Raw genomic sequence first — 26,576 nt, forward strand, 5'->3', positions numbered from 1 at the left:
TGATGGGCTGGAAAGTCATTGAAATACAAACAGTTGCTACGTGATTCCCGTGTTAGTGCCTAAATCTAAGTACTATTGTTTATGTGCCTCAGCCGTGAACCATAATAAGAAGTAGAGATAATTTGCTTGGGCTTTCCTAATTTAGAATGCAATGGTCACACCAATTGGCTACAGGTTATTTTTTTTCAAAGGTGAAACACATTCATTCTGTGTATAATCTCTCTCTCTAGCTCACACGCACCACTGTTTTTTGCCAGTTTCATCCACAGCTAAAGCCAGAGTTATATTTAAAAAATCTGCAGGAGGCAATTTTAGCACTTTACACTTTTCCAGCCTAGCATCCCTACCAGTTAGCATCATAAGGAACAGCCCAACAATATGCCACTTAGGTACCTAGTCCAAGGGTTGTCAAACATCTGTAGGCAGCCCTGTTTAGGGAAGTTTTTAATGTGTGATATTTTAATGTATTTTAATCTCTGTTGGAAGCCGCCCAGAGTGGCTGGGGAAACCCAGCCGAATGGGTGGGGTACAAATAATAATAATAATAATAATAATAATAATAATAATAATAATAATAATAATATTATTACCTGGTCCCTACCGCCCATTAGTGGGCATTTCAGGATTCTAAGTGGGCAGTAGGGGATTCTACGGCACAAGCTGAATCCTCCTTCCATCGAGCACTGGTGGGCAGTAAGGAAATTTTACCATCAAGAAAGATGCATTAGTGGGCGGTAGGTATAAAAAGGTTGACTACCCCTGACCTAGTTAAACAAAGCCGTGCAAGGTTCATTCGCAAACAAGTATACAGCAAACTTTAGTGCTCAACGGGAGCAAATGCCGATTCGGGTTTTCCTTGGATTGCAATATGTTCTGATATATCGCTAAAACTCCAGGGCCTACTGTAATGCAAATAACCAGGACAAAAATCTCCAATTGCCACAGCAATTATTCTGTTCATGTGCTGTACCGCTAACAAACAGGTTCACAACCCACACACATTTCAGACATGGGTTTGAAACAACTATGATGGGGAGGAGATAATGTCCCCCATTAATTTAATGCCAATATATTATGAAAAAGGGCCTCTGTTCAGTACTTAAAAGTAATAATAATAATAATAATAATAATAATAATAATAATAATAAAATTTTATTTATACCCCGCCTTCCCCAGTCAAAACCGGGCTCAGGGTGGCTCACACCAATAAAATTACAATTAAACATAAAAAGAAATTAATTAGAATACAGATTAAAATACAGTATTAAAATTTAAAACGCAGCCTCATTTTAAGTAGTCCATAAATCCAAGCCATGAGGGAGGAAAACACAGGGGTCAGACTAAATCCAACCCAAAGGCCAGGCGGAACAGCTCTGTCTTGCAGGCCCTGCGGAAAGATGACAAATCCCGCAGGGCCCTGGTCTCCTGTGAAAGAGCGTTCCACCAAGTTGGGGCCAGTACTGAAAAGGCCCTGGCCCTAGTAGAGGCCAATCTAGCCACCTTATGGCTCGGGATCTCCAGAATATTGTTGTTTGTGGACCTTAAGCTCCTCTGCGGGGCATACCAGGAGAGGCGGTCCCGTAGGTACAAGGGTCCCAAGCTGCATTATAGGGTGGCAATGACCAGGGCCAGAATAATCCTGGTCAGGCCATGCAGGCCCTAAAAGCAAGAGGAACTCCATTTTCTAAATCTCTCTGCCTCTGATAGAAAGTAAACCAGACAGCACTTTGCACACAGGCACAGCATGTTTGCACATCTAATGCAAAGATCTAACCACACACAGCACTTCTGAGAAACTCTAGCAAACTAGACAGGGCCTGTTTCAACCCACTGTCAGAGGATGTAGCCCTGCCACAAAACCGCAGTTACACGTGTATGAAAGTACCAGGTACATAACGCCACTTAGTGGAGTTAGGTAAATGACTTTGCATCTTGGGGTGCTCTCTCTTGATTGGTTGATGAAGTACTGCAGAAAGGCTGGCCTTCACTCTGTCAAAAAGGTATAAAAGCACTCTGTGTATGCCCATGGGTTGGGCAGAATGAGAAACTCATTCTCACTGCCACCATTTATTGCAATAAATGTTTTAATAAATCTGTTTTATAATATGTACAACTGCCTGAGATTTCGTCTGGTCAATTTGGGAAGCCAATCATCCATATTACATTTCTGGTGTCCTTACAGCATATTGTGGGGTCCCAAGCCGCATATTATCCCAAGCTCCCATATTGTGGCATTCCCTCTAAAAAGAAGTCAAGCTTGCTTCCTCCTTGTCATCTTACTGCCAGCAGTCTGAGACCTTCCTATTTAGAAAGGCCACTGGGAAACAGGTGCAGGTCATCTTGGCTACAGGACAATCAGAATTTTAATTCTGGTTCTAGTTTTTTTAAAATATTGTATTTGTTTGTAACTAGTTGTTTTTAACCAGTTTGCTTTCGTCATTTTGTATTTTATAATGATGGTTTTTAAAGAAGCCTTGTAACCCAATTTAGGAGAAAGGCGGGATACAAATACATTAAATAAATGATAATAAATAATAAAACCATGAGGAGTGTTATGTACTGAGCTGAATCCTAGAACAATAGGATCATGAATGCAGCAGTCTGATTGGTCAGCAGGAGCCACCCAATCCAGCTCCAGGTGGAAGTGAATCAGCAACCTGATTGGCCAGCAGGAGCAGCCAATCAGGCTGCTGGCAGATGTCAATCTGCAACCTGATTGGCCTGCAGGTGTAGCCCTGAAGTAGCCAATCACGCAAGGCCCATTGTGTAAATAATGTATATAAGCAGACGTTTTGGGGAAAGAGCCATTCCTTCTCTTCTTCTCCTTTTGCTACTACCGGTACAAGCTGAATAAAGAGTATGAAATTCACTTTCGACTCCGAGTATATTTCAAGGAGAAAAACTTTCTCCTAGTGTGGTGCTGTCACTGCTCGTAAAGTTTTGTGAAAGCCTCAGAATCACTTCTCACTTTGCCAAGGTAGATTTCACCTATATCCATGTCTGCTTGATTTCCAGGTAACTTGAAGATACTGCTTTATTTCAATTAGCTTCAGCATTTAATTTCTGTTGAGGGTCACTTAGAGAATAACTGCTGAAATAAAGGGAGTCTGTCATCATAATTTGCTAAATTCTCTCCTTCCCTCCCTTAGCCATACACTATAATTTTTGGAGATTGCATCTGAGGAAACAATGCCAAGTAACCTTATTCCTTTACTGATTCACCCTGGGTGCTTTTTAAGTGAATTTGAAGTGTGAAACACTTTTGAGCAACAGTTCTTACTGTCTAGTGAAAATCAGGGAATTTGATGGCTTTCCTTATCTGTTATGAGAGGGCATTTTCATAGGTCATAGAGCAAAATAATATGATGAAGCTAATTCAAAATACACAGTTTTCACTCTGATATAGAAGGCTACAAGACTCACTAACAGGTTAGATAGCAGTGGCAATGAGCAATAAGATAAGCCAGGACATAAGCTTACTAAAGAATAGCAATGCCATTAGTTGACTCCATCAAAAAATGTAATTACTGCATGGAACGACTTTCAGTTCACAAAGGAGGAAGAAAAGATTCTATCCTATAGCTATTAGAGAAATGCAGAATGAAACGATTGAAGCCAAAGTAGTATGTAAATGGCCTCCCACCCATACAATGTTTGATTCCCAGAATGTGGACTCTAAATTTTCACTAGAACAAAAACCACAGGGTACAGCACAATGTGTTGATCTGAAAAAAACTACCATGAATATTTGTTTACTGTAGACCATAGATGCAAAGAAACAAAGCCTGAGAAGGCAATTCATATTATCTAGCCTGAGCCACAGTAGAACAGTCACAAAGAAATTGATATTTGTGCTATGGCTTTACCCTTACAATTTATGCTTAATTTTTGACAGGCTTAATCTGATACTCATATGGATACCAATATATATTGCCCCTTTTGGGGGGGGGGGGGAACAGCAGCTGCAACTGTTGATTTTACACAGAGAAATGATACAAAGATAAAGGGTTAACCCTACCTTCCTAAGACCAATCCCGTGATACATTTACAGTAAGGTTTTCAAACGCAATAGGAGATCCTAATCTATTTGAACCCTAAAATACGGGTGTTGCCTAGGAATTGTCTCATATGGAATATCAGGGTGCAGAGGAAGATGCACCCTAAGCTCCCTGACACCTTCCCTGCTTCAAGTTAGGATCAGGTCCCTGTAGTTTGTATGTCATTTTAGTTAAATGAATGTGATTAAATTTAGGTCTATACTACCCCAGACTTTAGTCACATAATTCCACCCTAAAGTGAAGGCTTGTTTTGAGATATTGCGTGGCGCGGCCTGATCTAGACTCGGAACCCTTGCATAGGGTTATAGGAGATTTAATCTAGACCTGGATTCCTATGCCTGCAGTTTGCCCAGAAAAAAGTTCTATTGAAATTCACTTAAAGGTAGAGCTATACAGCTAATGTCATGTGCATTTTGGCCCTGGTCGTGCAAGTCAGAGAAGCCTTCAGAAAGTAACTACTACTGCTAATGCTAATATTTCTCTCCTTTGTCATCTCCTCCAGAAAATAAAATAAAAAAACCTATATTGCAAAGGAATAAAAAACATTTACAGTGTAAATCTGACAATGATCTTATGAATTAAAAACTGCCATTTGTGCTGTTCATTGTACATTCATTTCAATAGGTATTTTACATGGTGTGCTTTCAGCTAAACCACTTTCCCCCTTATGAAGCGAGTGACAAACAAGGAAAGAGTATGAACATTAGACAAAGGCAACATTGTAAAAAGTCTGCAAAGGAAAAATAATTAAAAACATTTATTGTCTTCGCATCTGGTGCACAGAAATATGTTTAACAACATAGACAGAACATTTAGCTTAATGTTTCATAGTGCAGGAAAGCATTAGGAAAAATATATTCCACAGCATCATTCAAGTTTCCTCTTCATTGCCACTGAAGTTGTACGTTTCTGCTATCAGTGGGTGTCTGTGGTTCCTCGTTATGTGTCCTGGCCCATCCCACTGGTTGTTTGGCAAGAGAGATTTTGCCTCCATGGGTGGGTCTTGAATCCTCATCTATGGGTGGGCTAGGGGTGCTCTCTCCAGACATCCTGCCCAGGAAGCTCTGTTGTGTGGGCCGCTTCTCCTCCTCATTGGGTGTTGTTGGGCTCATAAGGGGATCTAAATCTGTGCCCCTAAGGATGCCTAGAGATTGGCATAGCAAGGACACTGGTGGCTGAGCCATTGGGGCTGATGAAAGTGGGAAGTGATGATGGACTATGCCAAAGGTCCATCTAGTCCAACATTCTGTTCCAACAGTGACAGCCAGATGTCTATGGGAAATCCACGAGCACATTTTCTCCACTGGTATTCTCCTGCAACTGGCATTCTGAGACATGCAGTCTCCAGTACTGGAGAAAGATCACAGACATCATGGCTAGCAGCTGTTGATAGTGTTACCCTCCTCTAATTTGTCTAATCACCCTTTAAGGTGTTTTCTCTCCTTCCTTCCTGGGCAAACCAATCATTGGATAAGGCAGCTGTTCCACCAACATAGAAGACTATCGCAAATCCCAGTGTAGGACTGATCTGTCTGTTCCTCAACATTTTCTAGCTGATTTTAAAGGTAAAGCTAAAGGACCCCTGATAGTTAAGTCCAGTCGCAGACAACTCTGGGTTTGCGGCGCTCATCTCGCTTTACAGGCAGAGGGAGCCGGCATTTGTCTGCAGTTTTTCCAGGTCATGTGGCTAGCATGACTAACTCGCTTCTGGTGAAACCAGAGCAGCACATGGAAACACCGTTTACCTTCCTGCCGGAGCGGTACCTATTTATCTACTTGCACTTTGACATGCTTTCGAACTGCTAGGTTGGCAGGAGCTGGGACCGAGCCATGGGAGCTCACCCCATCATGGGGATTTGAACCACCGACCTTCTGATCGGCAAGCCCAAGAGGCTCAGTGGTTTAGACCACAGTGCCACCCGCATCCCCCTAACTGAGTTTAAGTTTGATTAATTATAAAGTAAAATGAAGGTGGTGATTAATTTGAAGAAAAGGCAATAGTCTCCTCAGGACCATCTTTGCAGCAGCTCTGTAGGCAACCTGCGAAAGAGCCTGAAGTATTATAGTCAGCATGTCAATGCAATCAATATAAATAATATAAAAGATTGACTAAAAATTAAGGAACCCTTTGGCTTTGTCCTTGGATACCAAGTGTGAAAATTAATGGAACAGCCATAAAGCCAAGAAGAAATTAACATTTCTTACTTCAGATTTCTAGAAATGAGAATAGCTGCTGGCTGCTCAGCTAGGCTGAATTTGCAAAGCTTGCTTACAGCACATAGGGAAAATTGCCTGGGATCAGTTATGCTTCAGGCAGACCTAGCCAAAACCTTCTGTTCATGTTTTAATGAAGATAAACAGGTACAAATCCAGACTTCATGTCAAATGAACTTCACTGGGTGGCATCAATTTTATATTTAATTCATAAGAAAAACTTGTTTCTAATAAGTTATTTTGCACAGCTTGGTAACAAGCTGTGATGCCAAGGTGTTTCAAACTCTGATATTCACATATTTGACTTGTTACACAGATGAACTGCTGTAACCACAGGAAATTGGCTGAGGGGAAAGATCAACAGTCCTCTGATAGAGAAATTTGAAAGAAAAGGATGGTATAAAACTATTCAGAGTATTCTGGACAAAGTATTCTGGAGTACATTTTATAAATGCACGCATGTAAACTGCACATACAAATGCTTTGCAAGTCAGATAACCATGTGGCACATAGCGAAATAACATTTCTTCCTATACCAAAGTCTTAAAACAAAATCTAGAGAATAACTTCTACGTTTTTTCAGGGTCAGTTTTGTTCTCATGATGAGATCTTCAGAAAGCGATATTCACACTGTGGTTTCGAGATTGCTCAAATATAAGAGACTAGACTTGACACATGTTATTTTATCTCCTTCCCACCCATTCCGTTTCTATTATTTCAAATATTTGTTTTAAGATCTTTGCCTCTCTTAAAGCTCCCCATTATTAAAATTCATCCTTCCCTACACAGGTACAGCTTATATTGCAAGGCTTGTGAAGGTGAGTGGCAGATAGATTGACATTTATTCCCTGTTGTCACACTACAATCTAATGAAAAAAGATTATTTATTTGAAGATAAAATGCAATGAGAAATACCTTTCCTACGATACATTCAAATGTGTAAGAATTACAAAGGCAGATAAGGGCACTGGTAGTTTTACAAGGAACATTTATTTATATACAAAAGAGATCTGAAATCTAATTTTGTTTTTGTTTTTTTAAAGTTGCACACTATTTAACCTTAAGCCTCAGAATGGTTTCTGACATATTTGCTTTCTTACAGCTATCATCCAGTTCTGCACACCAATCACTTGGCATTTATCCTTCAGAATACACTTTCTCTGAGAACACTGGTTTCCATTCATGACGCTGAAACTAGAGTACCACTCACCACACATCAGCTGGTTTTCTTTCAGGTTCTGAAATGCTGTTCCTTGTAAACTCCTGGGGAAAGCACAAACTGTTTCTTCTGAGATCCGAACTGAGGCATTTCTAGCCCAGTGTAAAACCCATTTGAGATTACAGTCACAGGTGAGAGAATCAGTGTAGAAATGTCTGAAACGAAACCCAAAACCAATCAATACTATCCCTTTCAAAATCATTTTTATACAGTGATTTTTCATAGAAAACTAATCATTGAAACACTGATGACATTTCACAAATCTCAGTTAACTAGCTCTTAAAAGAAAGCTAGACAGATAATCCGAGTGGCATCCGCACTAATGACACATCAGTATCAAGGACAAGGTGTGCATCTTCTATCTGCACATAATCATCCACATCCATTCATCTCTCCTCCATGAGGCTGAACATGTTGTTGCATGCCACCCCAGTCTCCAAGCAGTGTAAGATTCCAGGGGTTCCAGGGGTTTAGCCAGGGTTTGGGCTTCTTGGGATGAGGTACCGCAGAGACCATGGTGCATTTATGATCTATGATTTATTCACACATATATACAAAAGAGATTTAAAGACTCTCTCAAGGCAAATCTTCAAAAAAATGTAGTATAAACACCAACAATTGGGAAACACTGGCCTGCGAGTGCTCCAGTTGGAGAACAGCCTTTACAAAAGGTGTCATGGGCTTTGAAGACGCTCTAACTCAGGACGAAAGGGAGAAGCGTGCTAAGAGGAAGGCACATTTGGCAAACCCTCACCATGATCCCGTCCGGAAACCTATGTCCCCACTGTGAAAGGATGTGCGGATCCAGAATTGGCCTCCAGAGTCGCTTACGGACTCACTGTTAAGACCTTTTTCTCGGCTATGAGTGATCGTTGAAGAAGAAGACAACCTGAGCCTGCGATGGAGGGGCTCACAGCATTAGCACCCAGGAGGTCTTGCTTTTTCCATAGCTACAGCCAGTGCTTTTCTTCTAGGAAAAAAAGTGCCGGTACTGTGTACCTTTGAGTGCCCCCGAGAAAAAGAGCACTGGCCACAGACTTGGATTCAAGCAGAAATTAAGCATGGCTCTCATTCTCAGGCTTCTGCCTGCAGCCTGCTTCCAGTCCAGCTCCCACACACAGCTCTGCTCTGGCTATTGTCCTTCTCACTACCATCCAGGTGAAAGAGGGGGTTCATCCATTTGCCTTCTGGCACAGATCACCTTCCTTTTTTATACTAATGATGTGTAAAGGTAAAGAGACCCCTGACCATTAGGTCCAGTCGTGCCTGACTCTGGGGTTGCGGCGCTCATCTCGCATTATTGGCCGAGGGAGCCGGCGTGCAGCTTCCAGGTCATGTGGCCAGCATGACAAAGCCGCTTCTGGCAAACCAGAGCAGCGCACGGAAACACCGTTTAACTTCCCACTGTAGCGGTACCTAGTTATCTACTTGCACTTTGACGTGCTTTTGAACTGCTAGGTTGGCAGGAGCTGGGACCGAGCAACAAGAGCTCACCAATAAACCTGCCCAGTTCCTTCAACAATGGAAGTCCCCAATCTCACAACAGTGTTTTTCTGTAGGCACAGAACATGCATTTCCCCCCAGCTAAGCATGGTTCCAACTTTGGTCATTTATGATAGCTGCAAATAGAGGAAGGGCAATTCACTTGCACTTCCTGAGTTAAATCAAGGTTTACATGTGCTTGAAGTACCCACTCTAAAAGCAATGGAACTTTTAAGTCATGGCTAATGTAAGTCCCATTTATTGAAATGGTTCTATTTTAATAAAGATTAAGTCTAGAGCCAACCCCTGCATTTCTTTTCATTTATTGCTTACAATCTTCCTGAGCAAAGCCCAAAGTAGCTAACTGCAAACAGAAAGCAATACAGTCAATGCAATCATCCAGACCCTGTGATCATCATCTGAAGCTCTTCTTTGTGTGCCTCCTCTGCGAGAGGTCTTGAGGGCAGCAACACAAGAACGGGCCTTTTCTCCGGTGGCTCCCCGCTTGCAGAATGCTCGCCCCAAGAAGGCTCTTGTGGTGGCTTCATTACATATATTGAGGTGCCTGGCACAAACATTCCTTTTCTCCCATGTTTTTGGCTAATTAATTGTCTAATCTAGGGCTTTTTAAACTGGGGTGAGGGATTGTTTTTGTTTGTTATTATGATATGCATTTTTGTGTCATTTTGGGTGAAGGGTGGTATAGAAATTTGATAAACAGCAATAATAATAAAAACAACCAAGCATAGCATAGATCAAAATATAAAACGAGTTTAACCCACGTGTCAAAGCAATGATAGAATCTGTAGAATCCATTATAATTAATTTAATAACCGGGATCCTCCTCCTGGCCTTGATGTCTCAACTGTAGGTTCCCATACTTCACTTCATTCATATAATGATAGGAACTTCTTTTTGGTAGGATGATCCCATGCCACTGGGGAGTGTGCCAGGACATTCTTCAAAACATGCTTGAACTAATTTGTGCTTACCATTAATGTCCTAAACCATTCAGTAGCTTCTCCCATATAGCTCTACTGTATCCCTCTATCCCTCTGCAAGCATATGTAAACAGCGCTGCTATTTGCCCACGAGTCTGATTATGCCACCGCAACACTACGTAAACAATGCAGCTCTTAAATCAGATGTTTTGTTTGTCTTCTTGGACAGCAGGATAATGATATGGGTGTTTTAGTTGAGCATTGTGCTCTGCATGGATGCACCATTCCACCTTTCCCTTTATTAATGGGATACATATACATGCCAAGGAGGGTTTTGCCTCCCAGGTCCAGTAGCTTGATGAATTTAAATGACAACCCACTTTCAGTTATGGATGTTTAGGAACAATGAAAGCTCTCATCTTAGTGTCCAATTCAACATTTGCTCTTAAGCTTACAATGCTATATGAGGTATTTGAGACGTGGGTTATTTAAGAGTACAGGATTAAAATAGTAATAATAACAACTCTCACTGCGTGAAAGCACATAGCCAGGTTATATACTATATGTGACCTAGGATTTAAACATTTTAACTGGAGAAGTGGGGAATCCAGTTTTTCAGAATTATTGAGGTCGAATTAATTTTGGCTCTCAACCTGGGAATTTTAATTTGGCATTTCAGGTGAGAGAGGGGAAAAATACATTGAGTGTAGTCACTGTGCATCTGCTGCTCAGGAAATCACCCAGGTAAGAGTTGGCGGGCTACCACATGTGAGTGGTGTGGCTGCAATCCAATGGATGTGATTGCAGTGAACCTCCACGGAATACCCTTTCTGGAATGGTGATATTTATTTTCCCAGGTTTGTATGTATACCGTGGGGAAGGGCCATAGCTCGGTAGAGAATCTTTGTAGGCAGAGCATCTGCTTTGCATGCAGAAGGCCCCAAGTTCAATCCCTGGCATCTCCAGGTAGGGTTGGCAGACTCCTTGTCAGAAACCCTTGGGAGCTGCTGCCAGTCAGTGTAGATAAGGCATCCCCAAACTCAGCCCTCCAACTGTTTTGGGACTACAACTCCCATCATCCCTAGCTAACAGGACCAGTGGTCAGGGGTGGGTGGGAACTGTCGTTCCCAAACAGCTGGAGGGCCGAGTTCGGGGGTGCCTGGTGTAGATAATACTGAGCTAGACTAACATTGGGTTGGACTCGGTGTAAGGCAGCTTTCTATATTTTTAAACCATTTTGTCTCTGTTAGGCTTTATTCTCTCACTTTTAAGCTGTTAGGTAAGTTCATTTGTATTGTTTTCAGTAATATTAAATGGATTGATTTTTTAAAATGTTTATATATATATATTTTAATGATGTATCTACTTTTTTGACACCGTGATTATCTGAAAAAAGGGCCTGGTATGTTTTTTAGTTCTACTGTTGCCCATTTGACATGCTGGGCACAATTTTGTGGGAAAGTGGCATACAAACAAAGAGGCCCGGCCTATCATGTTTTGATGCCTGAGGCAAATTGTAATATGGTGTCCTCCCCACCCCGCAATTCCATGTACTGAAACCAACCAGATGGAGGTTGAACCTTGCTTCAACAGTAGTGATGGAAGCATCCTCTGCTGCAGGCAGCGTGATAGCTAAGCAGGGATCATGGTAGGCACAACACCTTGCTACAACACCTTTACTACCTTATACCCACTCTATCAGCCGCCTGAGGCATTTGCCTCACTCTGCCTCACGAAAGCCATAGATGGATATCTGCATTATGCCTTCCAACACATTTGACTTTGACAGGCCTGCATTATAGCCTTTCAGTTCCATAATTCCAACAGACGATGCCAATTTCTATTTCTAATCTAGTGAAATCAATAACGGTATATTGGGCTCTGTACTATTTAACTGCCACATGGAAGTCTTTAAGCAGGGGTTGGATGGCCATCTGTCATGTATGATCTAGTTGAGTTTCCTCCATTGAAGAGGGTTGGACTAGTCAGGCACGTCCAACTCCCAAGAGACTGCGATCTACTCCCAGTATAAAAAAACTGTCAGTGATCTACCCATTGTCATTGGAGGGAGGAGGAGCATGAGTGGGGTGGGTGGATCACCCAGAGTTGTTGAGCCCACAGTTGTTGAGCTTTTTTGGGGTAGGACTGGCCAGAGTTCTTCAGTTTTATTTGTTAACTTTCAGTAAACTTTATTTAATCCCACGCTCAATAAGGGTCCCACGATCTACCAGGATCAGCCAGGGATCTACCGGTAGATTGCGATCTACTGGTTGGACATGCCTGGACTAGATGATGCTTGGAGTCCCTTCTAACACTACAATTCTATGAGTCTATGCAAGTAATTATAGAAGCACTATTTACCCTCTACACTCGTTAATTTTTCATCATTATTTTTATTGTTTAATAAACCACCCATCTGTTAGAAAAGAGGAATGTTTAAATGTTTAAACTCTAATAAGTATGTTTAATCTAAGTAGGGTTATAATGAACATATAAGATGTTTTATGTAAACACTGTAAGGAATTAATTTGTTTGTTCTCTGCTTCCATCCAGCCCTTTATAAAATGTTAAGGGAAATCAACCATAAAGCTTCAGCATTTTTTTTAAAAAAAAACAACTTCAAATTAAAAATCACCATGAAACAATTATTACAACCCTACTATTCTGGCTCCAACACAACTGTTTAATATTCCAGTGATCTGAAAATATTCCATGTGACAGAAAAGGATTAGAATGTGTTTTACAAAATGCACATAAGGAATTTATATTAATTTCACTGAACATACAATGCTGAAAAGCTATATAATGATGAAGCTAATCACAGAAATATGTGTAAATGTGCCAAAAATTGGCCTTTACCTAATCAAGGCATACTTACAAGGCTTTCAGAGCTAAAAGCTCAGAGAAGAGTCCATTCATGAGACTTGAAAAAATGTTCCCTGATAAATTCCTAAAAGGGGAAAAAAGATTTTTTTAAAAAAGACATATCACATCACAAAACGTTTTTTGTTCTCACAAAAAAGCAGCCAAGGAATATCCAGTTAGGTCAAACATATCCTTTGCAGAAGTAGGATCTGATTTTATAATGTTCACATTTACCACCCATATACCATCTCTAGACTTTCTAACCTTGGGACCACCCTGGCTCTTTTAAAAAAATAAAAAATGGTGCCTGGATGCAGTGATGGTTCAACAAACTTAGAATGAATCCTGGTAATAGAATAATAGAATAGAATAATTTATTATTGGCAAAGTACATTTTCAACATACTTGGAATTTGTTTTGGCTACATTGCAATGTAAACATACACACACTGTTCCACTCACAATACAATAAGCAAAGAAACCCACCCATAATTGACCTCCCCTTCAGCTACACATCTACAAATTTAACAATTTAATGGCACAAGGTAAAAAACTGTTCCTGTGCCTGGCCGATTTTGTATATGAAGACCTGTAGCGACATCCAGATGGGAGTAAATCTAGCAGATGATGACCGGGATGTAAAGGACCTGCTGCAATTCTCTCTGCTCTCTTCTTAAATCCGGTAGCATAGATTGTCTCTATTGTAGGCAAGCTAGCACCATTTACCCTTTCTGATGGAAAGATGGAGACTCTGTGTGTAAAAGGTTCCCAGGTCCCAGAGTTTGGGTTGCACTCCCTCTGAAAGAGCGGATGAGTAGTTTGGAGGTGCTCCTCGATCCATCTTTGTCACTGGAGGCTCAGGTGACACCTGTGGCAATGAATGCTTGAACTGCGCCCTTTCCTGGACAGGGATAGCTTAGCCACTGTGATTCATGCATTGGCTACCTCATGACTGGACTACTGCACTCTCTGTTGGACTTGCCTTGCAATTGATCTCAATGCAGAATGCTACGTCCAGATTGAGCAGAGTACCTGGAGACAAGCATAGCTGCGCTGGCTGCTGATCAGCTGCCATGTTCAAGGGCCTGTTAACACTGACAACCCTAAACAGCTCAGAACCTCCGTGAAAGACTTTCTGCCCCTATATACATTTGGGGAGACTCTACTTCATGACACCACACCCTACAAAAATAGGGTGGTGACCCAAAGACAGACACTTTCTGCTGTTGGCTCTATTCCAGGCATCCCCAAACTTCGGCCCTCCAGAAGTTTTGGACTACAATTCCCATCTCCCCCAACCACTGGTCCTGTTAGCTAGGGATCATGGGAGTTGTAGGCCAAAACATCTGGAGGGCCGCAGTTTGGGGATGCCTGCTCTATTCTGTAGCAGGCCATACAAAAAGGATTTACCTGGCCCAAAAGATTGGACTCTGATATCAATGTATGAATTCCCCAAATCACTGTTTTACTTTCCTTCATATGTTTTTTATATTGTTTTACTGGTTTGAGGCTGTATTTTTTATAAAAAAATAGATACTGGTTTTATATTGTGCATAGCGTAGACCACTAAGCGATTTAGAAATGTTTTTAAATAAACAAATAGGGTGTATTTCAGCAAACATGTTTTGCTTGTAACATGATTGGGTTCTTCCTCCTCCCTGCAAAAATAAAACTAAAAAATCCCTACTCATTATTTGTTCTGTGCTTGTCTCTGGCAGTGAAGAGAGTGATTAGCTGTTCCAGTAACATTTACACAGTAACCAGAGATGTTGTTACATGATATTGTACAGCTAATCATTGGCGATTATTCAGAGTCAGGATGAAATAGAAATCAGAGGTACTTGAATAAAATAAATGAATAAATTTTAAAGAAGCTTAATTTGCAGCAGAAGGAATATTTATATTTTCAAAAAATCCAAGCAGAGATTTCGGTCGATCCATCAAAATGGGTCCAGATATATTATTAAAGGAAAACACCAGTCTTCTACATCACCTGATATTTAGAGCAGAGTATTCCTAAGAGATGTATGAATTACTGAGAGCCCCATTACGCTTTCAAATTACTCTGCGTAACTCATCCTTAGAATAAGCAACATGGCCACTGAGGAGGAAGACGTAAAGAAAATGTGCTGCCTTTAAAATGTGCAATTTACAATCATGTTCCAAACATGAACAGCTCACCACACATAAATATGGCCAAGGGATAAATAAGCAAGTCATGAAAAGGCAGGCCAGTATATTAGTCAGGCATATTTTTAGCTATCAGCTGCCATCATCCACATCTGCCATAAAATATGAACCATTTCAGTAAACTTCCTCAGTTAAAAAAATTAATATATAATGTAAGTATTAAACTCAAACCAGAAGAGAGCAGAGAGGGGAAAATCAATCACAAATAATGGTGTGTCATAAATTTGTAAGTCAGATTCTAATAGTGAAAAAATATGAGACATGAACATCTCCTCTCACAAGGGAAGTCTCATCCAGAGAAAATGAAAAGCAGATAGGGTGGTGGAACTCATGCTAAGGGGATTGTTCCATCAGAAGAAGCATTTCTGCTTGCCGGACAAAACAACCTCTCCTGCCCCTGTGTACTATTCTGGAGATTCTCCCACAGAATTCTCACTATGTCATGATTTCCTTTTGAACATATATGGTAATACCATATTTGGAAATTAAGGAAATAGGTATCTTAATTTGCGCTTTAAGGACATTTATTTATTTAAGTAAAACAAACAAACAAAAAGAATTTTACACAAATAATAAAGAAACAGAGGAAAAGAAGTACCGAGACTGCATGTGTACATAGCAAACAATTAATCAACTTAAATGAGTGCAAAACAACACACTGACTGCTTCATTAAAATTGATCAGTCTGCAATAGTGCCTCTGAAAGTAACCCAGTGAGAAGATTATTAGTTTTTCTGAACAGCTCATTTGTCTCCAAATTATCAATTCATCTGGCAATCCCTTTGCAATTCTACTACCATTTTGATCTTTCATATGCTTTTCAGGACAATAGAGGCTAGAAATTAAAATACTATCAGCAGACGAATATTAACAACTGTATAGTACAATAGTATGGTCCAGTTATGACCACCAAGTATTAGACTTGAATGCAGAAAAAAGACTGAAAGCAATTCTATTGAAGGAGCACACACCGTGCCCCTGAAGATTCTGCTTAAATCTATTTGGATAGATTCAGAACTGTGCATGAGGCAAAACTGTTGCATGTGGATCAATTTGGTGATTGATGTAATATGATGGAATATAGACCTTCCTGACATATCCTAGAGTTAATACTGTATAATCAAATCACAGATGGTATTGACCGGATTGCATATAATCTTGGTTTTTGCTTTATGCGAGCTACACACAAACACCTAAACTCCTATTCCTATTTTTAAATAATCTGTTGCCTTTTATACGAAACACATTGTACCTGCACTTCCCATGTAATAGTTAGGAGATAGTACAGTCATACAGACACACCAGAAGGCAAGCTTTTACTTTTTCAAATCAAAAACGTATGTTCTCCCCCCCCACACACACACACCTCATGTTGCTTACATACCACTAAGAGCTTTGCAAGTTCTAGTTTTACTTTTTGCTTAACAGTTTTCAACATCTACTTCAAAATTAACATATTCAAACCGTACAAACATTTACATTTCTTCGAATGGTTTTTGCTGCCTTTGGGTTTGGTAGGTGGCTGCTGCTCTCGCTGGCCCTGGTGTCATTTGCCCCCTCTGTCATTTAATCTGATTGGCTGCAGCAACACATATGATTTAGTGTCATCACTTCAGACATAATGAATAAGTAAAGAAGTTGGAGTTCTTGACGGAAGATCCCACAGAAATAATAGAAAGGCAAGAACTCAGGCCACCGTAGTAATGTATCCCTGATAGTAAGTAGTTCAAATGATACAATAGTTTCAAATAGTCTCCTCTGTAGTTGGATTTATTTATACTGTAGAAGTTTATACAGTCGTACCTTGGGTTACGTTTGCTTTGGGTTATGTACTCCACAAACCCGGAAGTATTTTTCGTTCTGCGCAGTTTGCGCATGCGCAGAAGCGCACTTTGGCGCTTGTTCGAGTTACGTACTTTTCGGGTTACGAACCACACTCCAGAACGAATCAGGTATGTAACCCAAGGTACCAGTGTACGTCAGATGAAGTGTATATACCAGGACAGTGCCCTGTTTCGGCAATTCTTCTTCAGTAAGTAGTCTGAGAGTCAACATCTACATGTAGATCAAAACCTTGGTCAAGGAGTCATCCCAGACAATCACTTTAATTTAGTGTTGTGCTGAAATTTCCAACTGGAACTCTTTCATCACATTCATCGGAGGCTGGGTGTGTGTTTGTCTGTGTGAGTAAGAGAGGGGAAAACAAATCTGAAGGGAAAAGTTCAGTCTTTGATGGGCTAGAGCAGGCATGGCCAAACTCGGCGCTCCAGATGTTTTGGCACTACAATTCCCACCATCCCTGACCACTGGTCCTGTTAGCTAGGGATGATGGGAGTTGTAGTCCCAAAACATCTGGAGGGCCAAGTTTGGCCATGCCTGGGCTAGAGGATAACTTTCAGGGCAGGAGTCTTAACATTAACATCTGGACGCACTGAAGGGTTTCCTTTTCTCTTTCTTTCCCCCCTTTAACTGCAGAGACAAATGGGCACACACACAGAGAGAGAGAGAGAGAGAGACACAGACACACAGACACCCCACTTGTCATTGTGGTAAGTGGCAGCAGCATTCCTAATCTGGTCCAGAACCATTCCTCCTCCTTTATGGAAGGCTGCTATATTACAGTGTAACACACTGTTCGGGTAAAAATGGCTGTCACCAGTCACGGATAGGCACAGTCTTTTATTTTAATCCCACAATGCATCCAGAAACATCTGAGGGGGTGTGGGTAGAAATGACCCCCAGATGGGTTAGGAACTCTGCCACCACACAACACAGCAGGGAGAAATGAGGTTCAAGAGAATGTTGACAAAGAAGATGAATTAGTAAAAAAAAAAATGGTACTAAGAACAAGCAGCAGAGGCTTCCACAGATACCGTAGGAAGGAAAGAAGCAAATTTCTTAAAGCAAACTTCTGCACCATCATCTCCCTACCAGTGCTATTCTTCTTGAAAAAGAGGTGCCAGAACTCACCCTTGGTCTCTTATAATGGCAATGGGGCCCACCTGAGAGCTGCTGGAACTGAGCTCTGGTGAGTTTCAACCAGACCTGTATAACCCCATTCCAAGGAAGGAGGTGGTTCTCGTAGCACTCCAGGATTTTTCAGAAGGGGCGAACTGAGACCCAAGAGTGCCTGCTCCCAAGAATGTAACTCCATTCAGGTAACTCTGGATAAATTAATTTAAACTCTTGGGAAAGTGACAATTCCTTTAAGGCATAATGATGAGTCGGTTTTCCTATTTGCAATAGCTAGTGTTTTTCATAGTTTTGAAAAGTACCATACTCACAATTTATGAAGGTTTTTAAGGCCAACAAAGATTTCAGGTGTTAAACAGCCAATTCTGTTATTAGAAAGATCCCTAAATAAAAAAAGGGAGGGGATAGCATTAATGAAAGGAAGTGCAAAATCATGAATAGTCTTATTAGCATTTTATCCTCATACAACCTTTAGACAGCTAATACAATTTTTAAAAGGATTACTGTTTCCTAAAATATAAGATTTATTTAAAATATATAGAAAGCACAGAATTAACTTTCCAGAGTAATATTTCAATAAAATATGTTATTGTATTTAATCTGACTTCTTCATAAATTAGTCATCTGTATAGAGATCTCAAAAATGGATGAAAAAGAGACTCCAGCCCCCCGCAATGCCAATTTTTTTTAGTGATGTTAAAGAGATCATAATCCACACACAAAAGAAACGTCTGAGGGGGTATCAGCTGTGCATGTCAACACAATAACTAATGTGGTTCACCCATCTGAACCTGATGAGACTGAAGTATAAGTAAGGTGAGCTGATCTGAAAATGAACCTATTTGGAAATTGATATTACAGAGCTTGTACAAAAATCTGGTGAATAGTAGAAAGCTCCTGTGGGATTTTGGGCCTCTCTCTCTCTCTCTCTCTCTCTCACACACACACACACAATTGTGAATTATCCCACAAAAAAGTAGAAGTGCTCTCAAAATCTCTAAAGCAAACACTAAAATCTAAACAAAGTTTGATACTGATACTAAAATCTGAATGTGTTTCATTTTCAATTTTTAAAGAAATGAAAGGGTATTTAGCAACCAAACCAAATCCTGAAATATTTAACTGAATGGGCATATTATTGCTGAATGGGCATATTGGTGAAACCAAGATCTGCAAGTTTATGCCGCTCTTTGTGAATTGGTTTGCCAAAGTGATGGCAAAACCTCTGCAGTCACTGCTATCTCCACACCCAATATGTAGCTTTTAAACAGTTTTTCTTAACAAGACACCAACAAAAAGAAACAGTTTGTACTAGCCTGCTTTTGGATGCCTTTCTACTGTTCCTTATTATTTCAGACCAAATTTACCTCATGTCACACAAATCTGGTGTTCATTTTTTTTGCTGTAAATATTTATACCAGAAATGTTGACTCATGAAATTGATATTGTAAAACAACCAGACAGATGGCCTGGGCTCAGATTTATTTTTCCTCGTAGACATCATTTTGTGTTAATCCATGAGATCTCTTTCTCTGCCATTGCAGATACTAAATTATCACAGTACAGTCAGTCAGCAAGAAGGCTTCCAAATGAAATTGTTAATTTTATGTAGATTTGGCAGCCTGTGGTTTTTCCAACTGACTCACAAAGCCTCATGTCACTTGCAAGACGTCTGTGTTACATTAACTTCAGCTGCTTACTATATCCTCTGTGGGAAATGTATGAATGAATAGGAAACAGACTTAAGCACAGTCTTAAAGAAGTTAGCAGCCTTCAAGCACCAATTGCAACAAGAAAGCCATTTATTTATCTTGTAATGTAATCTTCTGTTTCCTAATCAGGCAACAGAAACAATCTTTTCTGGAGAAACTCATAATTATTTAGAAATAAATTATAATTGGGCTATTCACTGACTTTAAGATAGTCCATATTGCATTGAAAGTAATGTCTGAAACTGGTAAACAACCAGAAACACACTGTATGAAAGCCCAGAATAGTGATTATTTTTTATTTCTGTCTCTAGAGCGCCTGCTGCAGCATCTTTTTTCCAGTTATTTACAAACCCAGGAGCTTCTGCTCTGTGACCTTTGCCTTCATGGTTCTGTTGCTTGTGGCTGAGCAATATTGAATCACAGCCTATACAGCTTCCCCATTCTCCCCACAAGAGGTCAGGGTTGTGTTATTAGAGTACAATCATCTCCATAGCAATAAGACTCAATTGTCATCATAGCGTTTTCACAGATTTACCATGACTCAAAGTGCATTCAGATTCACAGAGCAGATCTATTTGGAAATGTGCATAATTCCTGCAAATATCTTGCTGTCCATATACTGCCTTTCCAATTTTCAGAATCACAAAGTAGATCTATTTGGAAATGCATGTTATTTTTAACCTAATATATTGCTGCCCAGTCTGTATCGCCTTCATTTTTGAAGTACAAAACCTGTGCAATATCTTTGCTGTTGCTGTCAAAGCCCAACTGTATTCAGGAAAGGCAATGAATATTATACATATCCTCCTAGTGGTGCAGCAATCTTCTTCTTTCTTTGGCGATCACTCATAGCTGAGTAAGATTGTCTTCCATAAACACGGTTTTAACAATGGGTCCGTAAGTGACTGTGGAGGCCGATTCTGGAACCATACGTCCTTCCACAGTGGGGACATTGGTTTCCAGGCGGGAGTTGATCACGGTTAGCACATTTGCAAAGCTAAGCAGGGTCTGGTATGGTTTCAAATTGGATGGAGAACCACGTGCTAAGGTTCATGCATAGCAGGTGGTTGGACCAGATGACCCTCAGAGTCCCTTCCAACTCTGCAATTCTATAATTCTATGATTCTATGGATCCATAGTTGTATATGCAGTTCAGGGAGTAAACTATGAACAGATAGGCAGTACAGCTAGGGTGGTCAAATATATAGGATAAGACTCCTGCACCTTTAATATTTATTAAAATGTTTAAGGCTTGCCCTGTTACTTTTTCTTCTTCCTATTATTATTATTATTATTATCATCATCATCAACAATTATTTATACCCTACCCATCTGACTGGGTTACCCCAACCACTCTGGGCAGCTTGCAACAAAATATAAAGGGACAAAATAAAAACTTCCCAAGAGAGTCATATAATTGTCTAACTCTCTGACATATGACAGGAAGCTGTTCCATAGGGCAGACACATCTACCCTATGCAATATGCCCCGAAGTTCTGATGTATTTGTAATGTGTATCAAACTAACTTAAAAATGTATACACAGTAACTTAAAAATACATATTTAAATTGCAGTCTAAAGGATGGGAAGAAGGATTTTTTTAACCGGGGCAATCAAATTACCAAATATAGCATATTTTACAAGAAATTAGTGATTATATCATTTCTAGTAAAAAGGAAGCTAAAGAACTATATAAAGCATATAAACTTCGCATAGTTGGTAATTAATATGTTGATTATCAAAGTAATATGTTGATTATCAACTACAGATGTATATATTTTTACACTCAACTGAGCCCTCCTTGGAGCTTAAATGTTAATTTTAAATGATCGTAAAGTTCAGAAGAGTAATCATAGAAACAAATTTATATTTGTCCATGTAGATAAAACACAAATCATGCGTAGAAAAAAAAATCTCAAAAAGAATCAAACAGCCGTATATGTAGTTCATATGTCCTACATGTTATAATTGCTTGGTGACATATTCCAAACTCCCCAAGGACAGAAATGTCAATATGAGTACAATTTCTAAGGTAATTCAGATGGAATTAATACTTACAGACGCTTCAGTTCCGAAAGTCCATAGAAGGCCCCAGGCTCAATAGTACTAATCAAGTTATTCTTCAGATCTCTGGAGATACACAATAGCAAAAGCAATTAATTATCAGTTTACATACAGCTTTTAGTCTCAAACACAGGCAGAAAAAGAAGATGGGTGAAGGCTTTCGAATTTCTTTAGGATTTATTGAAGCTAATAATAAGGAGGGAGGATGTTAGAATAAAACAATATACGGTAGTTGGGGGTATTATTTGGGGGGGGGGCTTAACATAAATTGAGGTGAAGGGGAGATAAGAGGGGGGACTTTACTTTTGTTCATTTCTGCCACCTAAGTTAAAAGTCCCAGTTAAAATGTACAGCTTTACCAGCTGCAGGGGAAATGCATTATTAAGATATTCCACGAAAGGCAGTGAAATAATGACAGAACGTCTACATATTGATTTGCTTCCTGATCATGCACAACTTAGTGATGCACATGTGCACTTGCATGCTCAGGAAGTAGTACACTGAGCTGCAAGTGCACACATGCCTCACTAACAGCATGTACAGATCTCAGAAGACTCACAAAGGCACACACTTGGACAGAGTTGAAGAACTAAATAGGTTTTCCACCTTTGATCTCCAGAAACAGATGCAGAAATGTTTCACTGGCCCTAATAACCTTGCATACTACCAACATTGAACTTTGTGTTTGAATCAATGGTATCTGCCATTGCAGGTTGCTTTCTCTCTCTCTCTCTCTCTCTCTCTCTCTCTTTCTCTCTTTCTCTCTTTCTCTCTTTCTCTCTTTCTCTCTCTGCCTCTGTAAAAGACAGATATCAATATGACAAGGCCAACTAGGACATTAAGGAGAACTGCTCATGGTACAACCCAGTCTAATAATGTATCAGTATGCTTCAGATGTCTGGATTGCACATTTGAATGCTCATACTGTACATAATATTTGTGTGTGTGTTTGAGAGTGAGTGAGTGAGAGAGAGAGAAACTACCATGTAGCAGGATAGCTAGACATAACTTTACTCCCTGACATGCACACATGCATGTAACATTCATAATATGATCTCCCACAGTCCTCCCTACATGTTTTATTCTGCTTTTAATATTCTGTTGGGAGCCTCCCAGAGTGGCTGGGGAAACCCAGCCAGATGGGTGGGGTATAAATAAAAATATTATTATTATTATTATTATTATTATTATTATTATTATTATTTCATCAGTTCACATAGGCAGTAGTGGATGGAGTGGTGGTGCTGCAGAACTGCCCTCTTAACACTGGCATTGTAGTTCACCAGAAAAGTGCTGAGGATGCAATGCTGGACTGGCTCTCTCTGTGTATCTGCACCCAACCTGCTGCCCTGCCCCATCCCAGTGCCATCCAGGTAAGCTACAGTGATGCCAGAGCCAGGAGGGCAGCTCTGCCCCACCACACCGGGTGCTACTGCACATGCACATTTTTATTTCACCGTGAAGATGTAGTCTTTTGATTGGCTCCCAGGTATAGGAAAAGCAGATCCAGCTTGTGAAAGGTAACTTCCCAATTATGAAGCCGCTGTTATGGTCTTAAGTACCCAGCACAGGTGAGATAACACAGTTGCACATCATAAGGTGATTTTCCAATTAGTGAGAAAGAAGCTATTTTGTCAAGGGCCAACTTTCACCTAGAGGTCAGAGTAAAACAAGTCCTGTTTTTGGACAAGGCCTGAACAGAAAAACCAATTTGTCTCGACTCAATCCACAAGTGACTGTGTTGAACCTCTTACTGTAATCTAATTCAATAGTTTCACATTCCAGTCTTAATCTGAATTTCATTTCTTCCAGAATGGTGACTCTAGAACAGGTTTCCTCAAACTCAGCCCTCCAGATGTTTTGAGACTACAATTCCCATCATCCCTGACCACTGGTCCTGCTAGCTAGGGATCATGGGAGTTGTAGGCCAAAAAACATCTGGAGGGCCAAGTCTGAGGAAGCCTGCTCTAGAGTCTCTCTGAAGGCTGAAATGTCTCCTCTCTGGCTTTCGTATACTGCCATTTTGTAATGTCAGATTGTGTCCATTTATTCCTTTGCGCAGAGATTTGCCTGTATATCCCATGTATACTTGAAAAAGGCATTGTTGGCAGATGATGGCAAATATCACATTGGAAGATAGGTAGGGGAATGAACCCCTAATGTTGTGGATGGCAAGCTAGTAACTTTTGTAGACTAATTTACAAGTCACACATATGTCAAACTCATGCAGTTCACTAGATAGACTCCCTGATCTTGAATGGTGGAGGAGAAGTTAGAAGGTTCCATCCCCACCGTTACGAATGCAGAATGAAAGAAAATGTGCTGCCTTTCCTTGCACCCCAATTCGCATGCAGCAGTGTGAAAACGGGCAGTGTGAAAACACACACACACACACACACAAATAGTACCAAGAAAATTAGAATGTCAAAAAACGGGAAGGATATTTTGAAATGGGTCCAATGTTGACTGCAATTTCCAACCCAATTATGAAATGGACAGTGGTATAATTGTGCATTTCTGCAATAAATAGAGGGGGAGTTTTAAAAATGCAATACACACACACACTGAATTCATGTTTAACATTAACCTTTTAGACACACAGTATCATGCAGTATAAATTAGGAAGGTCTACTAGCAGAAGTTTTCCATTATGCTCTTTTGCACTTTGGACCGTCTTCATGCTCTTACCATAGCTTTACCTCATGTAATCTCTTCCCCCCCCCCAAAAAAAAACCCTGAAAATGTTCCTGACAAATTATATATACAACATTTCAGTAACTCTGGCGTTTGAGACAGCTTCCCTTCTTTTCCAGTCTCTCTGAGGGGAAAACAGTGTGAAGCTTTTGAGAGAATAGAACTGGGAGGCTGAAAATTCAGACGAGAAATGAGAACTTAGTGGCATTAACACACACTTGATGTTTCCTTGCACCCTCAGCAGTTGCACTCGCAATCATAGAAGAGCACTGGTTTCACCATAGATTCCTGGTGTGCTAACAGGGCAAGTGCAATCGCATTTGAATGAAAAGCCAGACACATACAATGCAGTGTTGGTATGTTGTTCTTCCTCTCTTGGCAATACTTTTAAATCAGGTCTGAAGTCCCTAACAAAAGAGTGCTTCTTGTAATGTCACTAATTACATTAGTTGTTAGAATCCAACTACAGTACAAGCCACCAAACCATCATGGCCAATGGTCTGGGTTGATGGGAGATGGAGTTCAACACCAGGTTGGCTGCCCCTGATTTATATCAAATGATATGATTAGTTGATCCCTTAAAACACTTGCATTCAAGGTAGTAGTAACATTTTACTGTATACCAACAATGTTTGCTTAAAAATAACATGGCCAAGTTATTATACCCAACTGCCCAGTCTTCTTGCTTTGGAGGTTGTTTTGTTTAATCAACATTTGCCCTATGCTCAGCATGGATCTGTTTTCTAAATAAAGACACACACCACCATTTAATTTTATAAAATGATACCAGTAATCTCTAACAGGTGATGGCAGGAACAGAGTTGTAGTTTTTTAGTAATGCTGTGGCCATTTAATAACCCTTTTGAAACAGAGGGCAGACAGCACAAGTGTTCTTTGTTTACTTAGCAGTAATCCTTGTAATTAAAATACTTGCCTACAAAAGCAAAGATTTAATGTGAGCACCAAGAAAAATCTCAGTAATTTATCCAGAATTTCCTACAACCTGGGTCAGCATGACAGCTCCCAGACTTGACTCCCAGACTTAGAGTTAATTGAGATAAAGCTCTTGAACAAGTCAGACCTGTCTCAGCTCAAATATTTCTGTGTGTCTCCTTCCCAACTTCCGCAGATGAAACAACCTGGCTTATCAGGTTGTTCAAAACCTAGGTACATGGTTTGTTTCCTCAAAACAAAACATTAGGGGGGGGGAGGGTTTTCTTCGCTTACTGCTCATGGCTGGTTTGGGAGAAACAAACCACAAGTCCGGGATCAAATGATATAACACGTCAGACTCTGGCTTTTCTTTTCAGGGCCGGCCCTACGGCAAGGCTGGGTGGCGCAGGGCGCCAGGGCTGCCAAGGGAGCGCCGCGCTGCTCTGCCCGCCAGACAGCCACGCTGGGAAACGGGGCGAGGGGGCGGCAGAGGGATCTTCACACCATGGCGCCAGGGCGCCGGATATGCTTAAGACAGCCCTGTTTCTTTTCTTTTTTTAACTGAAGTGCAGGAGTCAGGGTGGAATACCCTGGGAACTTCTGAGCAGCACCATGCTGCTTGTTCACATAAAACAAAAAAGTTGGTTTTAAACTATGTTTATGTGTGTTGTGCAAACTGGGCCAAAGAAGGCAGAAGGAAAACCTCCCAGGGCAAGGAATTAATTCCAAAGTCTGGGTGAAGCACGGTGGGGGGGAGGGGGGAAGAGAAAGTGGGGAGCTACACAGGCACGGAATTAATATTTTAATAGCATGAAGAATAAGATATCTGAACAAATAGGGAATGAAATGTGACAATCCCATTGTGCTTTAAGTATCACTCTTCTGCAGGGAATCAGCAGAAAATTATGATAATGTAAACATTGTAGCAGAATAAGAATTACACAGTATGGGCAACACTAAACAACTGCAAAGTGTCAACACTCCAAGATGTATTGAGGAGAAAAACAAAACAAAATATCACATATCCATTCACCTACAACTATTTCCCTGTTAAAATACAAAAAGGAAGGGAGGAAACAAGCTTTCTCCATAGAAGACTTAGTACAGAGTGGGATAAAAAAATCCTCAGTTTCTGCTAAATACATATTGGTACCTCAGCTGGTGCTGGGACTAGTCACTCCTGCTTCTATCAAACACAATCTCTGACCTCAGCAGAACACAGAGCCTGCAGA

The 26,576-nt window shown here is 40.4% G+C and overlaps 1 protein-coding gene across 3 annotated transcripts in view; it reads right to left on the reverse strand.

Moving 5' to 3' along the window:
• ADGRA1 (adhesion G protein-coupled receptor A1) overlaps positions 1-26,576 on the reverse strand; it is a 301,516-nt gene that overhangs the window by 186,667 nt on the left and 88,273 nt on the right. For all 3 annotated transcript variants that reach the window (XM_088670391.1, XM_035137651.3, XM_035137652.3), the window contains exons 3-6: positions 21,712-21,783; positions 18,253-18,324; positions 12,793-12,864; positions 7,483-7,646 (exon numbers count right to left, since the gene is read on the reverse strand). In XM_088670391.1, coding sequence (XP_088526517.1) covers positions 7,483-7,646; positions 12,793-12,864; positions 18,253-18,324; positions 21,712-21,783 — 380 coding nt within the window. The remainder of the gene's footprint in view (positions 1-7,482; positions 7,647-12,792; positions 12,865-18,252; positions 18,325-21,711; positions 21,784-26,576) is intronic.

Source organism: Zootoca vivipara, chromosome 5 (assembly GCF_965207765.1).
Source record: "Zootoca vivipara chromosome 5, rZooViv2.hap1.1, whole genome shotgun sequence".
Lineage (NCBI taxonomy): Eukaryota > Metazoa > Chordata > Lepidosauria > Squamata > Lacertidae > Zootoca > Zootoca vivipara.